This window comes from Triplophysa dalaica, chromosome 23, assembly GCF_015846415.1.
Source record: "Triplophysa dalaica isolate WHDGS20190420 chromosome 23, ASM1584641v1, whole genome shotgun sequence".
Lineage (NCBI taxonomy): Eukaryota > Metazoa > Chordata > Actinopteri > Cypriniformes > Nemacheilidae > Triplophysa > Triplophysa dalaica.
The window spans coordinates 8,884,821-8,899,715 of record NC_079564.1 but is presented as its reverse complement, the minus strand read 5'-3'; the positions used below and the strand labels follow the sequence as shown (position 1 = coordinate 8,899,715).

Sequence of the window (14,895 nt, the reverse complement as noted above, 5' to 3'; positions counted from 1 at the left end):
TTGAAAGGAACTCAGAACAGAGATTTATTCATTAAATTTAGCTTTATTGCTAGCTGAAAATAATAATTGTAGTATAATACAATATAATGACATAATTTAATAATAACTTGCAGAACAGCAGAGATGTATTGCATCCGATTGTTAAACAATATCCAGTGTGTATTTGACGATTATTAAAAAAAAATATTTTCCGAAAGGGCATTCTTTTAAATATTAAAAGAAACACACTTGAGCAAAAATAAGAGTAAAAATGTAAATAATAATTACAATTTAATCTAATATCCGACAGCACCAACTGGACATTTTATATATCATTAATTTTATACAGTAATGACTAATGAGGGAAAGAAGCTCAATCGGAGATCTTCTGCACAAAGACAACCACTGTGTGTCATTAGTGATGATAGTGATAATTAGTTACGACCAGTCTTGAGAAAAACAATTAGGTGATTAACTTGTAAGTCTTGACAGTTTAGGGAACCGGACGTTCTCCACAAAGTGCACTAGATGTCACCCGAGATTCACTGACGCAGCGCCCAATGTTTAACTGATCCATTTACTGGCAGTGTTCATTCATTCATTAAATTGGGACATTTCCGGGAATTCGTGAAATTGTCACGAACTGTAATTTATTAATTCGTGTTCATCAACACGAATTTTCTCTCTTTTTCATGTCACTCAGTACAACTTTTTTTCGTGTACATTTATATGTTTCTAATGAGCCACCTTGTAAAATCCGGACAAAAAGATGAACTTTACCGATTTCGAAATTACATTTTACATTTAGTCATTTGGCAGACGCTTTTATCCAAAGCGACTTACATTGCTTTATCCTATACATTTTACATAGGTATTTGCAATGCACTGGTATCGAACCCACAACCTTGCGTTGTTATCGCAATGCGATTACCACTGAGCTACAGGAAAGCTGTAATTGAAGTTTAACCTTGAAAAGCGGATTCAAAGGAAGTAAAAAAACAGTTTGGAAAGACATCGCTATGGTCAACCGAACTCCACACGGTATTTCCTTATTGTTTTGTAAATATAAGCGCCAATATTTTATTTGATTATTTTTACACTGAAAGTATTGTTGTTGCTTTAAATTAGTTTGGTTGTATAATGCATTTACATTTAAATAAACTGAATTTGACCTCAGTCTTGAAAAACTTTGTTTAAGTTAAATTGATGTGTTAATGTAAAAATTAATGTAGATATAATTGACTGATAATTTTAGGGCGCAATTATAGAATAATGTTTATATGTAGGGCTAAATGTATTTATACAAATTGCTTAATTTAGGTGAAGGAAAGTGGTCTGTGGCACTCAAAGCCAGGCAACCTCGAGCTGTGACACAGTGCGCGTCTTCCACCTCATCGAACATCGCAGAATTAAAAACATCAATGCATGCGTGTGTCATATTGATTAATAATAACACGTTTTGCGTGGAAACGACCGCACGCTCGTTTCATACATGAGGCCCAGTGTTAAGATTAATTAATTGTTTGTAATAAGACTAATAACTAATAAGAAATTTACATACAAACGATTTGAATGTATAATCATGATTACAATATGCCTATTGAAAGCAACAATTTTTTATCTTGCATTGCCTTTTTATACGTATGACATGTGATCATGTGATCATATGCTCCTCTGTCTCAAATACATCAGTATCAGCCTTAAATGGACAGTTCACCAAATAATGAAAATTCTGTCATCATTTACCATTAGATTGTTTCAAAGCTGTGTACAATTTATTTGTTCTGCTAAACACAAAGGGAGATATTTGGAAGAATGTAGGTAACCAAACAGATCTCATCCCCCATATACTGCCATATATGGAAAATAAATACTGGGAGCCATTTATCATTTATCAGGTTTACAAATTGGTAGGCTATAACTTTTAATTGAGCTGATCAATTTTAATAATAGTGTAATTGAACTGCTAAAAAAAACCTTGAGGGATTTGGGTGGGGCTGAGGGCCACTGCTGCAACTTTAAATGGCTCCTCTCCTATCAGATGTGATCTCACTCCAAACTTTTGATAAAACAGTTTTTAACATGACACAGACGTAACAACATCAAACACAAGATTTAGAACTATATCAAAATGTAAAGAAAAATATTTAGAATATTTATAAATGTGAAGTAAATAAATACATTAATAATGAAATAAAAGTGTTTTTACAAGCATTTTTAATGTCAGTATTTCCCAAATTAAACGCAATTGTTTTTCAGCAGCACACAAGAGTGTCAGATAATGTTCCTGCTATTTTGAAGACGTGGTCTGCAGATTAATTATTGGAGTAAATGGTTTCACTCAGTCAGTGTGCCTCAAGTAGGACTTTTAGTATGTAATAGGGCTGCTCGATTATGACAGAAATTATAACACGGTTATTTCGTACAATATTGAGATCACGGTTATTTTACACGATTACTTACTAACTTTTAAAACAACGTAGAAAATGTGAAACTTGGATTTAAAACTGTCAATTTAACTGAAAAATAAAATGTAAAGAAACAGCACGGCTGGGCTGAACCACTGTAAAGGAAAGGGGTGCACTGTGGATTTATACCACAAGAAAAGAAAGGATCCTCGCTAAATGTAATGTGGCACAATAATCGTTTTACATCGATTATTTAGTTTTTTGTAATTGTTGAAGGCCAAAATTGACGATTCATTTTCGATTAATTGCACAGCCCTAGTGTGTAAGCAATTTAAATAAGCTGCACCAGAGCAACACAGTTAAGGGCATCAGTGTTGTCTAGTGTTGCCTAAAAGTTAAGGTTCCTCTTTCTGGACAAATTCAAGCTTTCCTGGAGTAAAACCTAAATAACACATAGCAACACATCATTCCTTCAGCCTCTGGTTAGACAAGGACCTTTTTGTGCAATGTATTAAAAAAAATACACGAGGGGGAAGAGTTGAGCTATAAATGAAAAGTATTTTAAAGAATGATTCCGAGAAACAAAAAGATTCATTTATTTTCCAGTTTTTAATAAAACAGCTCACCTTAGTTATTTTTAAAGTTGTAAGGCATCATGCATGAAAAAGGCATACAAAACATATGTACCTCCTTCCCAAAATAAAACGTTGAATTTGTTACATTACTGTGCAGATTAAAAATATAATTCTTTACAAATATATGGAAGAGCTGACAGTCAATCCAAAAAAGGATCTTATAATGACGAAACAACCTGTTCTCACAGTACGTCTTTGTAAACATGAATTCAATTCAGCCAATAAAGAAACATTAGTTCATGCTTTGACGTTAAGGAGGTTTACAAGAAAGCATGCAACTGGTCTAAATATGATTTTCACAATGGCGACATTCTTTGAACACAGAAGAGCGAGTGATATTCTGTAGACTCTTACAATAATAATATGGTTAACATAATAAAGAAATATGATATGACTACTAACAGACGAACAGACAGACAGAATTAAGAGTCATAAAGGTTCCATCCCCGCACCCTCCTCTAGAGGGTAGTGTTGAGTCATCTACTGGAAGACTGCAGGGGAGGGGCATTTGGTGTTTGGCACAGGAGAGTGCAGACATGCTTGTGCTGTGCTATACCACGTTGAAGACCATTGAGAGATACTGCTCATATGACACCTGGATCCAGCCGTCCTGGTCTGTGTCATATCGTCGGAACACATCAGTTAACCTCTGTTAAAACAAAAACAGAATCTGTATGTTTATATACTACATACATTAGGGCCTAAATATTTTTAGAAATATTAATACTTAACCTCATTATACTTTATGATATATATTTTTAGTTACAATGTTCACACAGGTTTGGAAAAACTCGAAAGAAGTCAAAAGAATTAAGAAATCTATGAAATGGCAAAACATTGTGTTTCATTTCTAACCAGGCACACTTGATTATTTGAGTATATTTAAGACGAACAACTGAGTGACAGATCACAATATATCAAACTATATATCTAGATATTATCATATCTAAACCAAGAACTTGACAAAAATGCCAGGTGACCCCTCAAGAACAACATTATGTTCATTGTTATAATATAAACATAAAAAATATGTTTATATAATAGATTAAAATATAAAATCGATCATTACCTGTAAAACAATACAGCACTGAATAAAGTCATCAAATGCCACTTGGCTCCTCTTCTGACGGTCAAATTTCTCTATCAGCGTATTATAGAACTGATCTGAAAGACGATAACCTGTGTGAAGAGATAGGATTTTAGCATTTTATCAAAAGTAACATTACATCAATGAAAATACAATAAATGATGCATCCTTATGTTTTTCCTAAGTCGATAACTGTTATTTGTTCACTTTCGAGCTTTGCAACTTGGCAGACTTCTTACATTCACACACAGCAACAAACACACTGCATGAAATGGAAGTGTAATATTTACTCTTTATGAAATTCATTTTAAAAAGTTTATCTGTCCTTAACGTTTCATCTATTGGCCTTTTTTAATTTATTAGATTAGATATATTTGTTTTTTTAGTACAGAGGGACAGAAAATGAGACTGGGTGAGAGACGGGAATAGGAAAGGAACCTGTGCAGGGACTCGGCACACAGTCTGCTAGATCACTGGCTCTGATGCAGTTTCACTTACAGACGTCAATAAGAAAGCATAACTACTTACCAAAGCCAGTAAGAGCCTGTTTGAGTTCGTTCTTGTCGATAAACCCCGAGTTATCCCTGTCGTAGGTACGGAAGATATTCTGCCAGTCTGTGATGTACTTCCAAACGCCGGCAAACTCGTTGAAGCTAACCCCTCCTTTGTTTTCTCGATCAAACATAGCTGAAAAGAGATCTATGTTTAGTTTTACCTTTTGTCACTTTTCATACACAAATAAACGTATTCCATGCATTCAGTAGGAGTGCTTGAATTTATTGTATAATGTAAATGGTGAGGTCATTTCCTGTCCTAATTATTTACTGTTTACTGGTCCAGTCACAGGATCCATTCGAAACATGTTGGTTTGAATTAGCAAAGATGTCGTGTTTTGTAATAAATAAAGAGATTAGCAAAAATATTCTTAGACTGCCTTGTCATTCAATTGAGACTTTAAAAGACCAAACTGAGAAAGAATCTACAAGGACTCCCCATGACAGACAAAAAATACATAAATGTATTTCATGAAGATCACAAGTGAACTATGGTTGTCCAAGTGTGAACTCTTAACCTCAGATGAAAATACATTTTCTGGAGTTAACAATCAACAGACACACATTTATTCCTGGATACCTTCCACAAAAAACCTCTGACAATTTCTGCTGCTTTAGACAAAATCCTGCCAAATGTTTAGCCACTCGTCTCTCAGCTGACAGCTTCATGATTCAAGTTTGAGCTGAAACAACGAAGTGTTTCTTAACCAAGTGTCTTAATAGAAAGCATTCAAGGTGTCCATGGAGCACACATACAAACAAACAAAAAGCATTGAGAGTGATAACAAGAGAGAGATTGTGAATGACGGTGTGCATGAACACAAGACGGCATTAATACTCACATATAATTGATCTGACGGTCACAGGGTTGAAAGGTGTCCATGTGCCTGGAAACGAAACGCCACAGATTACATTTGGTTAAAGAATTCATGTCATGTTAAAGACCACATGAACATCTTGTTCACAACTCATTTGACTTTTTTAATATGACATAAAACAGAATATTCAATTATAGATAATGTACTGTAGAGTGATACTTGCGATGTGATTGGATTATGAAAAATAGGCGATAATGTTATTGGTTCATATTATTTTTTTAATCATCTGCATGAAGAAAGATATGTCTCAGAAATGTAGAAAGTTACATTGTGATCAAATATTAAGATATAAATATAATGAAATATGCAGACTAAGGTTAAAGTCATCGATTAATCGACTAAACAGATATAGTTTTGATTTCATTTAGATTTTTAATTTCCACTCTTTGTTTTACTTACGATGTATTCTATTGTGTTTATGTTTATAGTTGAGTTTTAATGCATGCCGATGTAACGTCACTAGAAGTGTTATTATGAAACTTGCTCAATTGTTTTGTAAATAACTTTACTTTGTGAACTGAGATGTTTTAGGTAAGCTTCAGGCACCTTTGCTGACCTTGAGGAACATAAATTACAGTTCCCAGAACAGCAAAGACTCTAATTCTTCAAAAAAAACATTATATCATTTGTTTCAGTGTGCTTATCTTAGCAAACCTACTGAGCACATTGGGTGTGCTGAGGGTTACAAAACCAAAAGGCACAATAACGCAGAGCTGTAAAATAAAGCCATTCTTTCTGGCTATGCTGAGTCATGGCATCTCTCTCTTTCAAACACACATGAAGCTGCGAAGAGAGGAAAAGACTTGCAATCTTATTAACCGTTTTATATAATTTACAAAAAAAAGATTCTGTAGTTTTGGGCAGAAGTGTACTGGAAACAAACTTTGTAATGGTCTTCCTCTGTCACCAAGGTCACACTGATCACATTAGGTAGATGATTGCAAATAGTGTGGACCCATCTCAGAGAGAGAGAGAGAGAGAGAGAGAGAGAGAGAGAGAGAGAGGTACAAAGATGCCCCTATGTGCTCCACAGTGGCTCTAGTCACAGCACTGCCCACTTCGAGAGAAATCATGGAAAAACAACAACATTCAACTCACAACTCTGGACAAGAAACCAGCCGTCTAACAAATAACAACACTGCATGTATTAACAAGACTTAAACCCGTAGCTGATAAAAAAAAATGTAATACAAAATTGATACGTTTTAACAAATTACAAATTAACAAGGACAGTAAGTGTAGTTTATATCCAAGCACTGTCCAAAATGAACACTCGCCAAGCAACAAATACAAGTAAAACCTTTGGGCAATTTAACCAGTATCTTTATTAGGAACTGCAACATCAGTCTTTTTGATTTTAAAACCTGTAATACATTTAAAGGTGGGGTGCAAAGGTGTTTCATGTTTTCTGTCTTCTCATGCTTAACATGGTCAACTTGTCAAAAAACGAGTTGGACGTATATAGTAGTATTTCCCTGCTTGATACACTGCCCCAGCGAACGTATAGGTTTCGGAAAGTTTTTTTAAACATGAAAATCCGTTTCGTAACAACTTTTCTTAGTCCCTTATTGGACAATTCTCCTGGAAAAATACCCCCACGCTTCAACCCGCCAGAGCCAGAAGAAAGAGCACGCCCACGCATCAACCAGGGACAACAGGAGGAGCATGCACACACGTCAACAAGCTGGAGTAAAAGAAAGAGAGAGCACTGCGTTCGCTATGTTTAGCTGTGTCTGTTTGTTCACTGCATATCTGTGAGGAAGGTTATATAAAAGGGGGATATAACACTGGATTTGAAGATTGTTTGAAACTGACGAATGGAGCGGTCCCAGCGCTAAAAGATGCCGGACATGAACCGCACGCAGTAAGTGAAACGGAGTCATATGTCTGTGTTTTGTTGGCAATGGGTGTGCACGTGCTGTAGTTCCGCCCGTACACGTGCAGGTTGTATGTTTTCAGAAATAATCGTATATCTGTATCTTTCTTTTATCAATGTGATCAAACTAAAGACACTACAGATATTTGAAGGGTGCGGTAATATTCTCTAAGTACTCAAGATTAACATGAGATATGCAGAAACTGCCACTTTAAGTAAATATCTTCAAGTCGAGTAAAGAAAACATTTTGCCACAATGTGTAACACTGTATCCTAACCATAAGCGATCTGGTAAGATTCCAGCAATAAGAAATTTGTGTCACACTGAGTGCGTAAAAGGAGCCAGACCTGACAATCAATAACAAAACACAACCAATCTAATCTGTTTCTCTCTGTTCGAGCACATCCTCGCGCTGCAGCTGAAGATCTTAAAAATACCAAGACACATTTGTCACAACGTCTTTGGAACGCCATTCTTTTTATGGCTTTCCTTGTAAAACTTAAGTGACTTATCATACAACTTATTAATCTAAACTCATAAAATAAGATTGCTTTGTCAGCCAGGATGTAGCTGAAATGGATACACTGTCACTCTTCACGTATTTCTGTTCCATCTGTTTAAAATACTGTAAGAAGAGAGAACTTTTCCAAAACTTCATATCACCAGTACTGTCGTTCTGAAACCTTGTATCTCCACATATTGTGATTTTATTTTTTTGCCATAAATCATTATTATTAGTCACCCTTATTTTTGTCAATGAGCTTGCAAATGTCTAATCATTAGAAGTGCTTGATAACACAGTATGTAATCATTTTAAAAGTTAATTGTTGTTCAGCAAATTTGGACATACAAGGTTTCATAAGGATAGCGATGATATGTTGAATACAATGGGTTTTCCATTTTTGTGACAATTTGCAGAGAAACAGAGATTGCATATTAAGGTCATTGTGTCACAGGAGTCAAAGAGACTTTCCCAGTTCACCCAGTATGGCTGGCTTAAATCTACTGTTGGCATTACCCTGTAAACAAGGATGTATATGTACATCAAGAACATCCTACTACTATGAAAATATTTAACAAATATCCTAAAAAGCTGAACTCAATAGCCCAAAGCACCGCAAAAAACGACACTAGCAACCGTGCAAAGGCACTCTAGACCTAGTGAAAAGCAAAATTTGTGTCCCCATTACCAGAGCTGACAGGAAGTTTCAATGTGTTTATTTCTGCTTACGTTTTAAGTTAAATTCATTATACCCCAGCCACGGAGTGAATTTATAAGAGAAGGTGGATTGAGTTGGTGGGCAGAATACTCTTAAAACTGAACGGTTATGACATGGTAAATCATTGCTGCCCACTGCCAGTGTTCCCTACAGCACCAGCTCTTGACCTGTGATATAAATCTGTGAACAGCATTACTCCAGCAAACGCCTGGAGAACCTTCTGAGAAAATCGAGAGTGCATAAATTCGTTGAACCAGCTAAACGACAGGGTTGAGCACTTATACAGCAAATAAACCCAGAAGCCCCAAAAAACAATAGTTTGATAAAGAAAGGTGGGTGATATTTGGCTATTTTGAATTTATCGGCACAATAGCCATTAATATATTATCATTTCCACATAAGCCAACAGAATATTATGGGTTCAAGAATGTGTCATTTAACTGTACTAATAATCTCAAGCAAATGTCACTATTGGACATACGTAGACATTCCGCACATATTGCACTAATGTTTAAGATCAGAAACCTGACATGAGCGCTGTGTCCTTGGGGCGCATTCGGGGACATTCAGACACAGACTTTAGCAGAGCTGAAAGGCTTAAGCTGACCACTGAACCATCTAATAGCAGGACACACGGAACATCATCATCCACTACACAACATCTGACATGCCATGTTTTTTTTATAATACAAAAAACCTATGAAACACAAGTGGGAGGTGGCACACTCCTGCAATACATCAGATGGTTACTACAATGTTACACGCTTCATGACGTCACTGGCAAATACAGAGCGCAGTATCAGCATGCTATAAAGCAGCAGTTCTCTGCAGCAGCGCTGACAGGAACAGGCACCAGGAACATTGAACCGTTCAGCTTAAACTAACACAGCCAGTTCTCAAGAATGACAGAGTTTTCTGCTAATTCTGTACTTCAATAAGGCGCTCGCCACACATACCTCACTGCTTAGGGCAGATAACAGCTTCTGGCAGGTGTGAAACATCTCTGATCCACATTGGCACAAGGCTATCTTATGCTCATAAAGCAGCATCGGCTGCTGAAATAAGCTGTCGTCTATGATAGTTGCCCTCAGAATGAATGGTGGCGTTGACTCAACCTGTGTTTTGTATTGACATTGTGATTCCCCAGAAGGATTGGTTGGTTTACTTTTTTAATAAGAACTATATTTGGATTCAAGGCTACTTTTATTTAGTCTCAGAAACACAGCGTCAAAATCATAGACATCATATATGAACCGATACTATATTTCTCTATTGATACAGACAGACGATTATTCAGCGTGATATCTGCCTATACGGATTCTGAAGATTGCATGAATATTTCTTAACTTTCTGAATGTTATTTATTCATATAATGACTACTATTAATATTGAACATCAAACTGGTGAGCTTTTTTAACATTTTCCATATACAGAGCACAAATTCATTATATTTTCCCATTTTCCCATCCAGACTGACAGGATATATCGGACCTGATCCTCGTCTGTTTATTAACTATCAGCCGTTAATGTGAAAAATTGTTTCATAGACCGACACCGATCAATGGCCGATACATCGGTGCATCTTTAATATAAACTGTAAAAAATTGCCTTAAAATGTTAGTGGGTAGAGCATGGCGATAGCAACCCCAAGGTCGTGGGTTCGTACCCGGGAAATGCACATTCTTAGTAACAAATGTATGGCATAACGCAATGTAAGTCACTCTGGATAAAAGCGTCTGTATGTATGCATTTATGTCCATGTAAAATGTCACTATTTGAACAACGTACAAATGAAAGGGCTGTGTAGTCCTCAATGAGTGTTTTTAAATATGCACATTTTATCTGTGGTGCTAAAAAACATTTGGTTAGTTTTAACTTCTGCAAAAATAACCGTAGGCACATATGATAAATTGAACGTTACAGAAAAAAATCGTGATGCCTTTTACTGTTAGTTCCTGTTAATCTGAAAACCTGGTTACTGTATTCACCTATTCCTTGACGTCTCCATGGAGGGCGCCATTACTGACAGTGACTTCCTGTTTGATGCTCTGCACTTCCGTTTTGTATTTGTTACTATGTTATAGGACATTTCTGTTAATGGTCAAAAGTAATGTTTCCCTAAGAAATTTTGCAGTAAAAGGCTGTCACAACATCCACAGAAAGCTCGGAAAACCTTGTGAACGAGTGTTGCCACGTGACACAACTAGAGTGTAAAGTTAATAACATTTAAAGACAGTTCGGTCTTAGCTCTGACTATTACATTATGCACCTCTCAAAAACAATATAACATATTATTTACTTCGCTATTTACTTTATTGTCATTGCATAGTATATCACTATTATATACATCCAAGTGACATTATAATAATTCATTATAAAATCAAATAAAGTTTAAGTTTAATATTACAGTTGTGCTGTATTCGAACACATGTATTCCCATTGGATGACGCAGGAAATACACACTACTTAAAAGTATTTTGTATGTAATGTTTGGCCGAGTCAGCTTTGTAGCTCTATTAATAAAGGCACGTTTAACAACACAGCAGCTGTATCACTACGTGACATACCAGAACCAGTCACAATGAACCATCCAGATGTCTCCAACACTCCGTGATTTTATGAAAAATCCAACGCGATGTGATCAGGTTTATTTATATCTGGTTTGGGTATCAAAATCTTCCCCTTAGATTATGACTTCCCTGTTAAGAACACTGGACTCAGCAACCTCTGCTATAAAAATGCGAAATGTTAATGGTTATGGCAAAGAATTTGTCCATTTTTAAGCGTTTTTCTAAATGTGAAGCTCTTGGCCGTCCACATACTGTACATTAGACGATATATCAAATGTGTCCAATTTATGGTGAGAAACAAAATTGTTTTTTACGGTCTAGGTTAAAGACACATGCCCGTGTGGTCCTTGTGAAATAATTTAGACACTGCTCTTTGACATTATGCTGTTTTAAATGACATATATTATAACGTCAGTTAAAAGCATTCAAGCTAACTTGGTAAAGCCTAAGTAATGGGATCAAGAGGCAAACCGGAAGTCTTAAGCATCACCCCTACGCATACACGCAAGGCATAATGGGCAATTTCACGCAATGCCAAAAAGGTGGATACAAAAAAAAGTGTAATATTGTACGTGGAAACTTCTTATTATTTGCTATATAAATACAATTCAATCTCTGTAGGTATTCGTGATGATGTGACTACTTAGAATAAAAGAAAAGGAAAAAACATACCATTCGATAAAGCCTGTTGAAGTTCTGTGTCTGATATTGCCCCACTCCTGTCTTTATCTACCCTGGAGGAAACAAAAACCATATTGATGAGTTGCTAGCCCAAAATATATAACTTATGTTAAACTCTATATAGTGAATGACAAAACGATGAAGTAAATTGTGTATTTGGTTGAAATGTGTAAGGAAATTAACAGTCTACCAAGAAGCCACAAAACAGGATGTGTTTACATCAAAGGTCTAATCAAATGAAACTATTGGACGACGATTCAGAAGCTTCCTGCTTCAAAGCCACACTTACTGAATAAAAACTAGTCATTCATACATTGTTTTCTTATCCTGTGAATGTAAATATGGCACATTATTCATTCATTTGTTCATCTGTTCACCGATGTTATGAAGGCACAGCCTCATGCTGATATTTTTATGATTCTCTTTCGTAATAACATTGCAGCGATGATTTCATAGAAGTGGAAAGTCAGCCACACAAAGAGAGACTTGACTATTTCTGCTATTGGGAGTGTCCTTTCCATTACACGTGTGCCATGAATCGTAAAAAGACCATGTTTCCATAACAACCATTCTTTGTTGAATGTCTTTCCATGTGGAAACAACACAGTATCCTTTGGTCTAATTTGTGATCAGATTATAGAAGGAAGGGATTTTACAAAACCCTGAACCGGTATTATGAAATAAAAAATGAAGTAAGTAACATTCCAAAAACTCTTCGTGTCTTAGCACACCAACAAAAACCCCAGTATTTCTGGGTCGTTGAAGAAAAACATGGGGGAGACCTTAGAAAAACAGCAGCGACTGGACTCAGAGAGGCCTCCATAATATCAACACCAAAAACCTTGAAAGGGAGTTCAGTTTGGGTCATAACCACACTAAACTGTGAAGGGAATGTCTTGTTGGCTTGTTTGTCAAGCAGGACCCGGCCCACCAGTCAATGTTTGAACTTGTGACTCCTATTCACACAAGACATTCAGAAGTAACCGTCAGTCAGTCTTCATTTATAAGGAATTGGTGCAAAAATTCTTTGGATTATTCATAGATGGCCAGACTACCTATGACCTTCATGAACAGAAAGTATGATATCAACATCTGGGCTGTTTTCCCATTCTTAATAGGAGCCAGGTAGAAAAAAAGTATCACTTTCCCTGATTTTAACACAAGTTACTTGAATTTTCCAACGTTCCACCAAATGTGTGATCTTGGATCACAAAACCAGTCTTAAGTAGCAGGGGAAAATTTGAGTAAAAGACAAAAAAACATTGTATGGGTCAAAATTCTTTAATGCCAAAAATCATTAGAATACTAAGTAAAGATCATGTTCCATGAAGATATTTAGGACATTTCCTACCTTAAATATGTAAAAACCTTCTTATTGCGAGTGGATGGCCAGCATCTCTGATTATCAACTTCAAAGGCGATTTTCTCAGTATTTAATTTATTTTGCTCCCTCAGATTACGGAGTACCTCCGCAAAATATGGTTTAATCCTGACAACCTTAACATCATTAGAAATCTTAACTATTCATCTTTCAGATTATGTAAAAATCTCAATTTCGAAAAATTGACCCATAAATCTGGTTTTGTTGTCCAGGGTCACATGAAAGGTCTGATGGGATCTACAGTATATAATCATAACAGTGCTGTAAATCATACCTGTCAGATATATACTATTATCCAGATAAAGCACGTGATACTGTTTTTAAAACATTGTCTTTGAAGTTTAGTATTATCATGGAAACACTTGCACAATGTAGACTCATGGCAAAGGGTTAATGTATAGATACACGATCGTGACTCACTACACATTCCTAAATCATATGACCGAGGACAACACTCCTTGAGATTACTCATTCAGCATAAATTAAAGAGGCAGCGAGATTCAAACGTTACGTTCACCGACCACGTTGATCAGTGTTTTGAACCCAAGATCACGTTTTGAGCTCACAGAGGACGCGTCTTCGTGAAAAGAGCCGTACGCTTGGATCTCGAAACGTGCTTTTAAAAGTTCAACTATTTTTAACTTGACCCGCGACGCTTTAAACGCAACGCTCGTGTTGCCGGACCTTGACGTAACCGTTAAATATGCGTCTGCTGGACGATTATTAACAAAATAGCGCATATTGAACGGAAGAACGTGTCTTGTGTGAAACCTCAAGTCAATCCTCTGCAATATTACATAATTTATTACTATGTAAACGATCTAACTAGTTAATCGACATAATTACCGTTAACCGTTATGCATAAGGGTTCAAAAAAAGGACTGATATTCACGGCCATATGCTTGAAAGTTATATCAGTTGCAATGATCGCTAAAGAAATAAAATTGCTTTGTTGGGTGTGTTGAAAATGAAAGTAAGACGTCTGTCCGTCGAAAAGCAAAACAATTTCTAAACAATTCCCGAGATTTCGCGGAGAAAAGATTCGTTTGCTTTAGCGAGTTGTACAATCCTGTGAAAGTTCCCACACACGTCTTGTACGTGGCTTGCGTCAACATGCCTTTCTTGCTGTGCTTGTCAAATCATCGACAGACGTTGAAATGCGGAATCGTGATCGCGTTTTCACTAACCTCTGAAATATATTCCATAGAAAGCTCTGATCCGGCGGTGCGTTGTTAAATTGAGGTGGTCTGTATTGGTTGTGATAAGCCATGTCCGCTGTTTGTCCCGCTAAATTATAAAACGCGCAAGAGACTTCAACTTGCTTAAATCGGACTCAAAAAATTCTTCACGCAAAGGCGTGGCGTGAAACTCATCACTTCCCATAAAAAAAATGAAAAGACGTCACACGGAACCGCCTCCTTCGTAGTCTCACGGGGACTTTCTGGGTATTTGATTGGCCCGTCTCACGTCAGCGCGGAATGTTTGCGCTAAATGGGCGGGGCGACGTGCCTGACTAATGGAAAATGTGAATAGTACATACATTGAAATATCTCAGTTCTGTCCGGGTTGGACAGATTTTGACAGACATTTTTATTTAAAGAAATAAAGAAATGAAATTTGAATAA

At 36.4% G+C, this 14,895-nt stretch overlaps 1 protein-coding gene across 1 annotated transcript; it reads right to left on the bottom strand.

The window, feature by feature from the left end:
* Nucleotides 1-2,977: 2,977 nt before the first annotated feature.
* pdcd6 (programmed cell death 6) lies at nt 2,978-14,653 on the bottom strand. The gene is made up of 6 exons (XM_056738403.1): nt 14,458-14,653; nt 11,881-11,942; nt 5,506-5,550; nt 4,638-4,796; nt 4,092-4,201; nt 2,978-3,671 (listed from the first exon to the last, which is right to left on the bottom strand). The coding sequence occupies exons 1-6, from the start codon at nt 14,538-14,540 to the stop codon at nt 3,573-3,575; spliced, it is 558 nt and encodes a 185-aa protein (XP_056594381.1). The 5' UTR covers nt 14,541-14,653; the 3' UTR covers nt 2,978-3,572.
* Nucleotides 14,654-14,895: the final 242 nt, after the last annotated feature.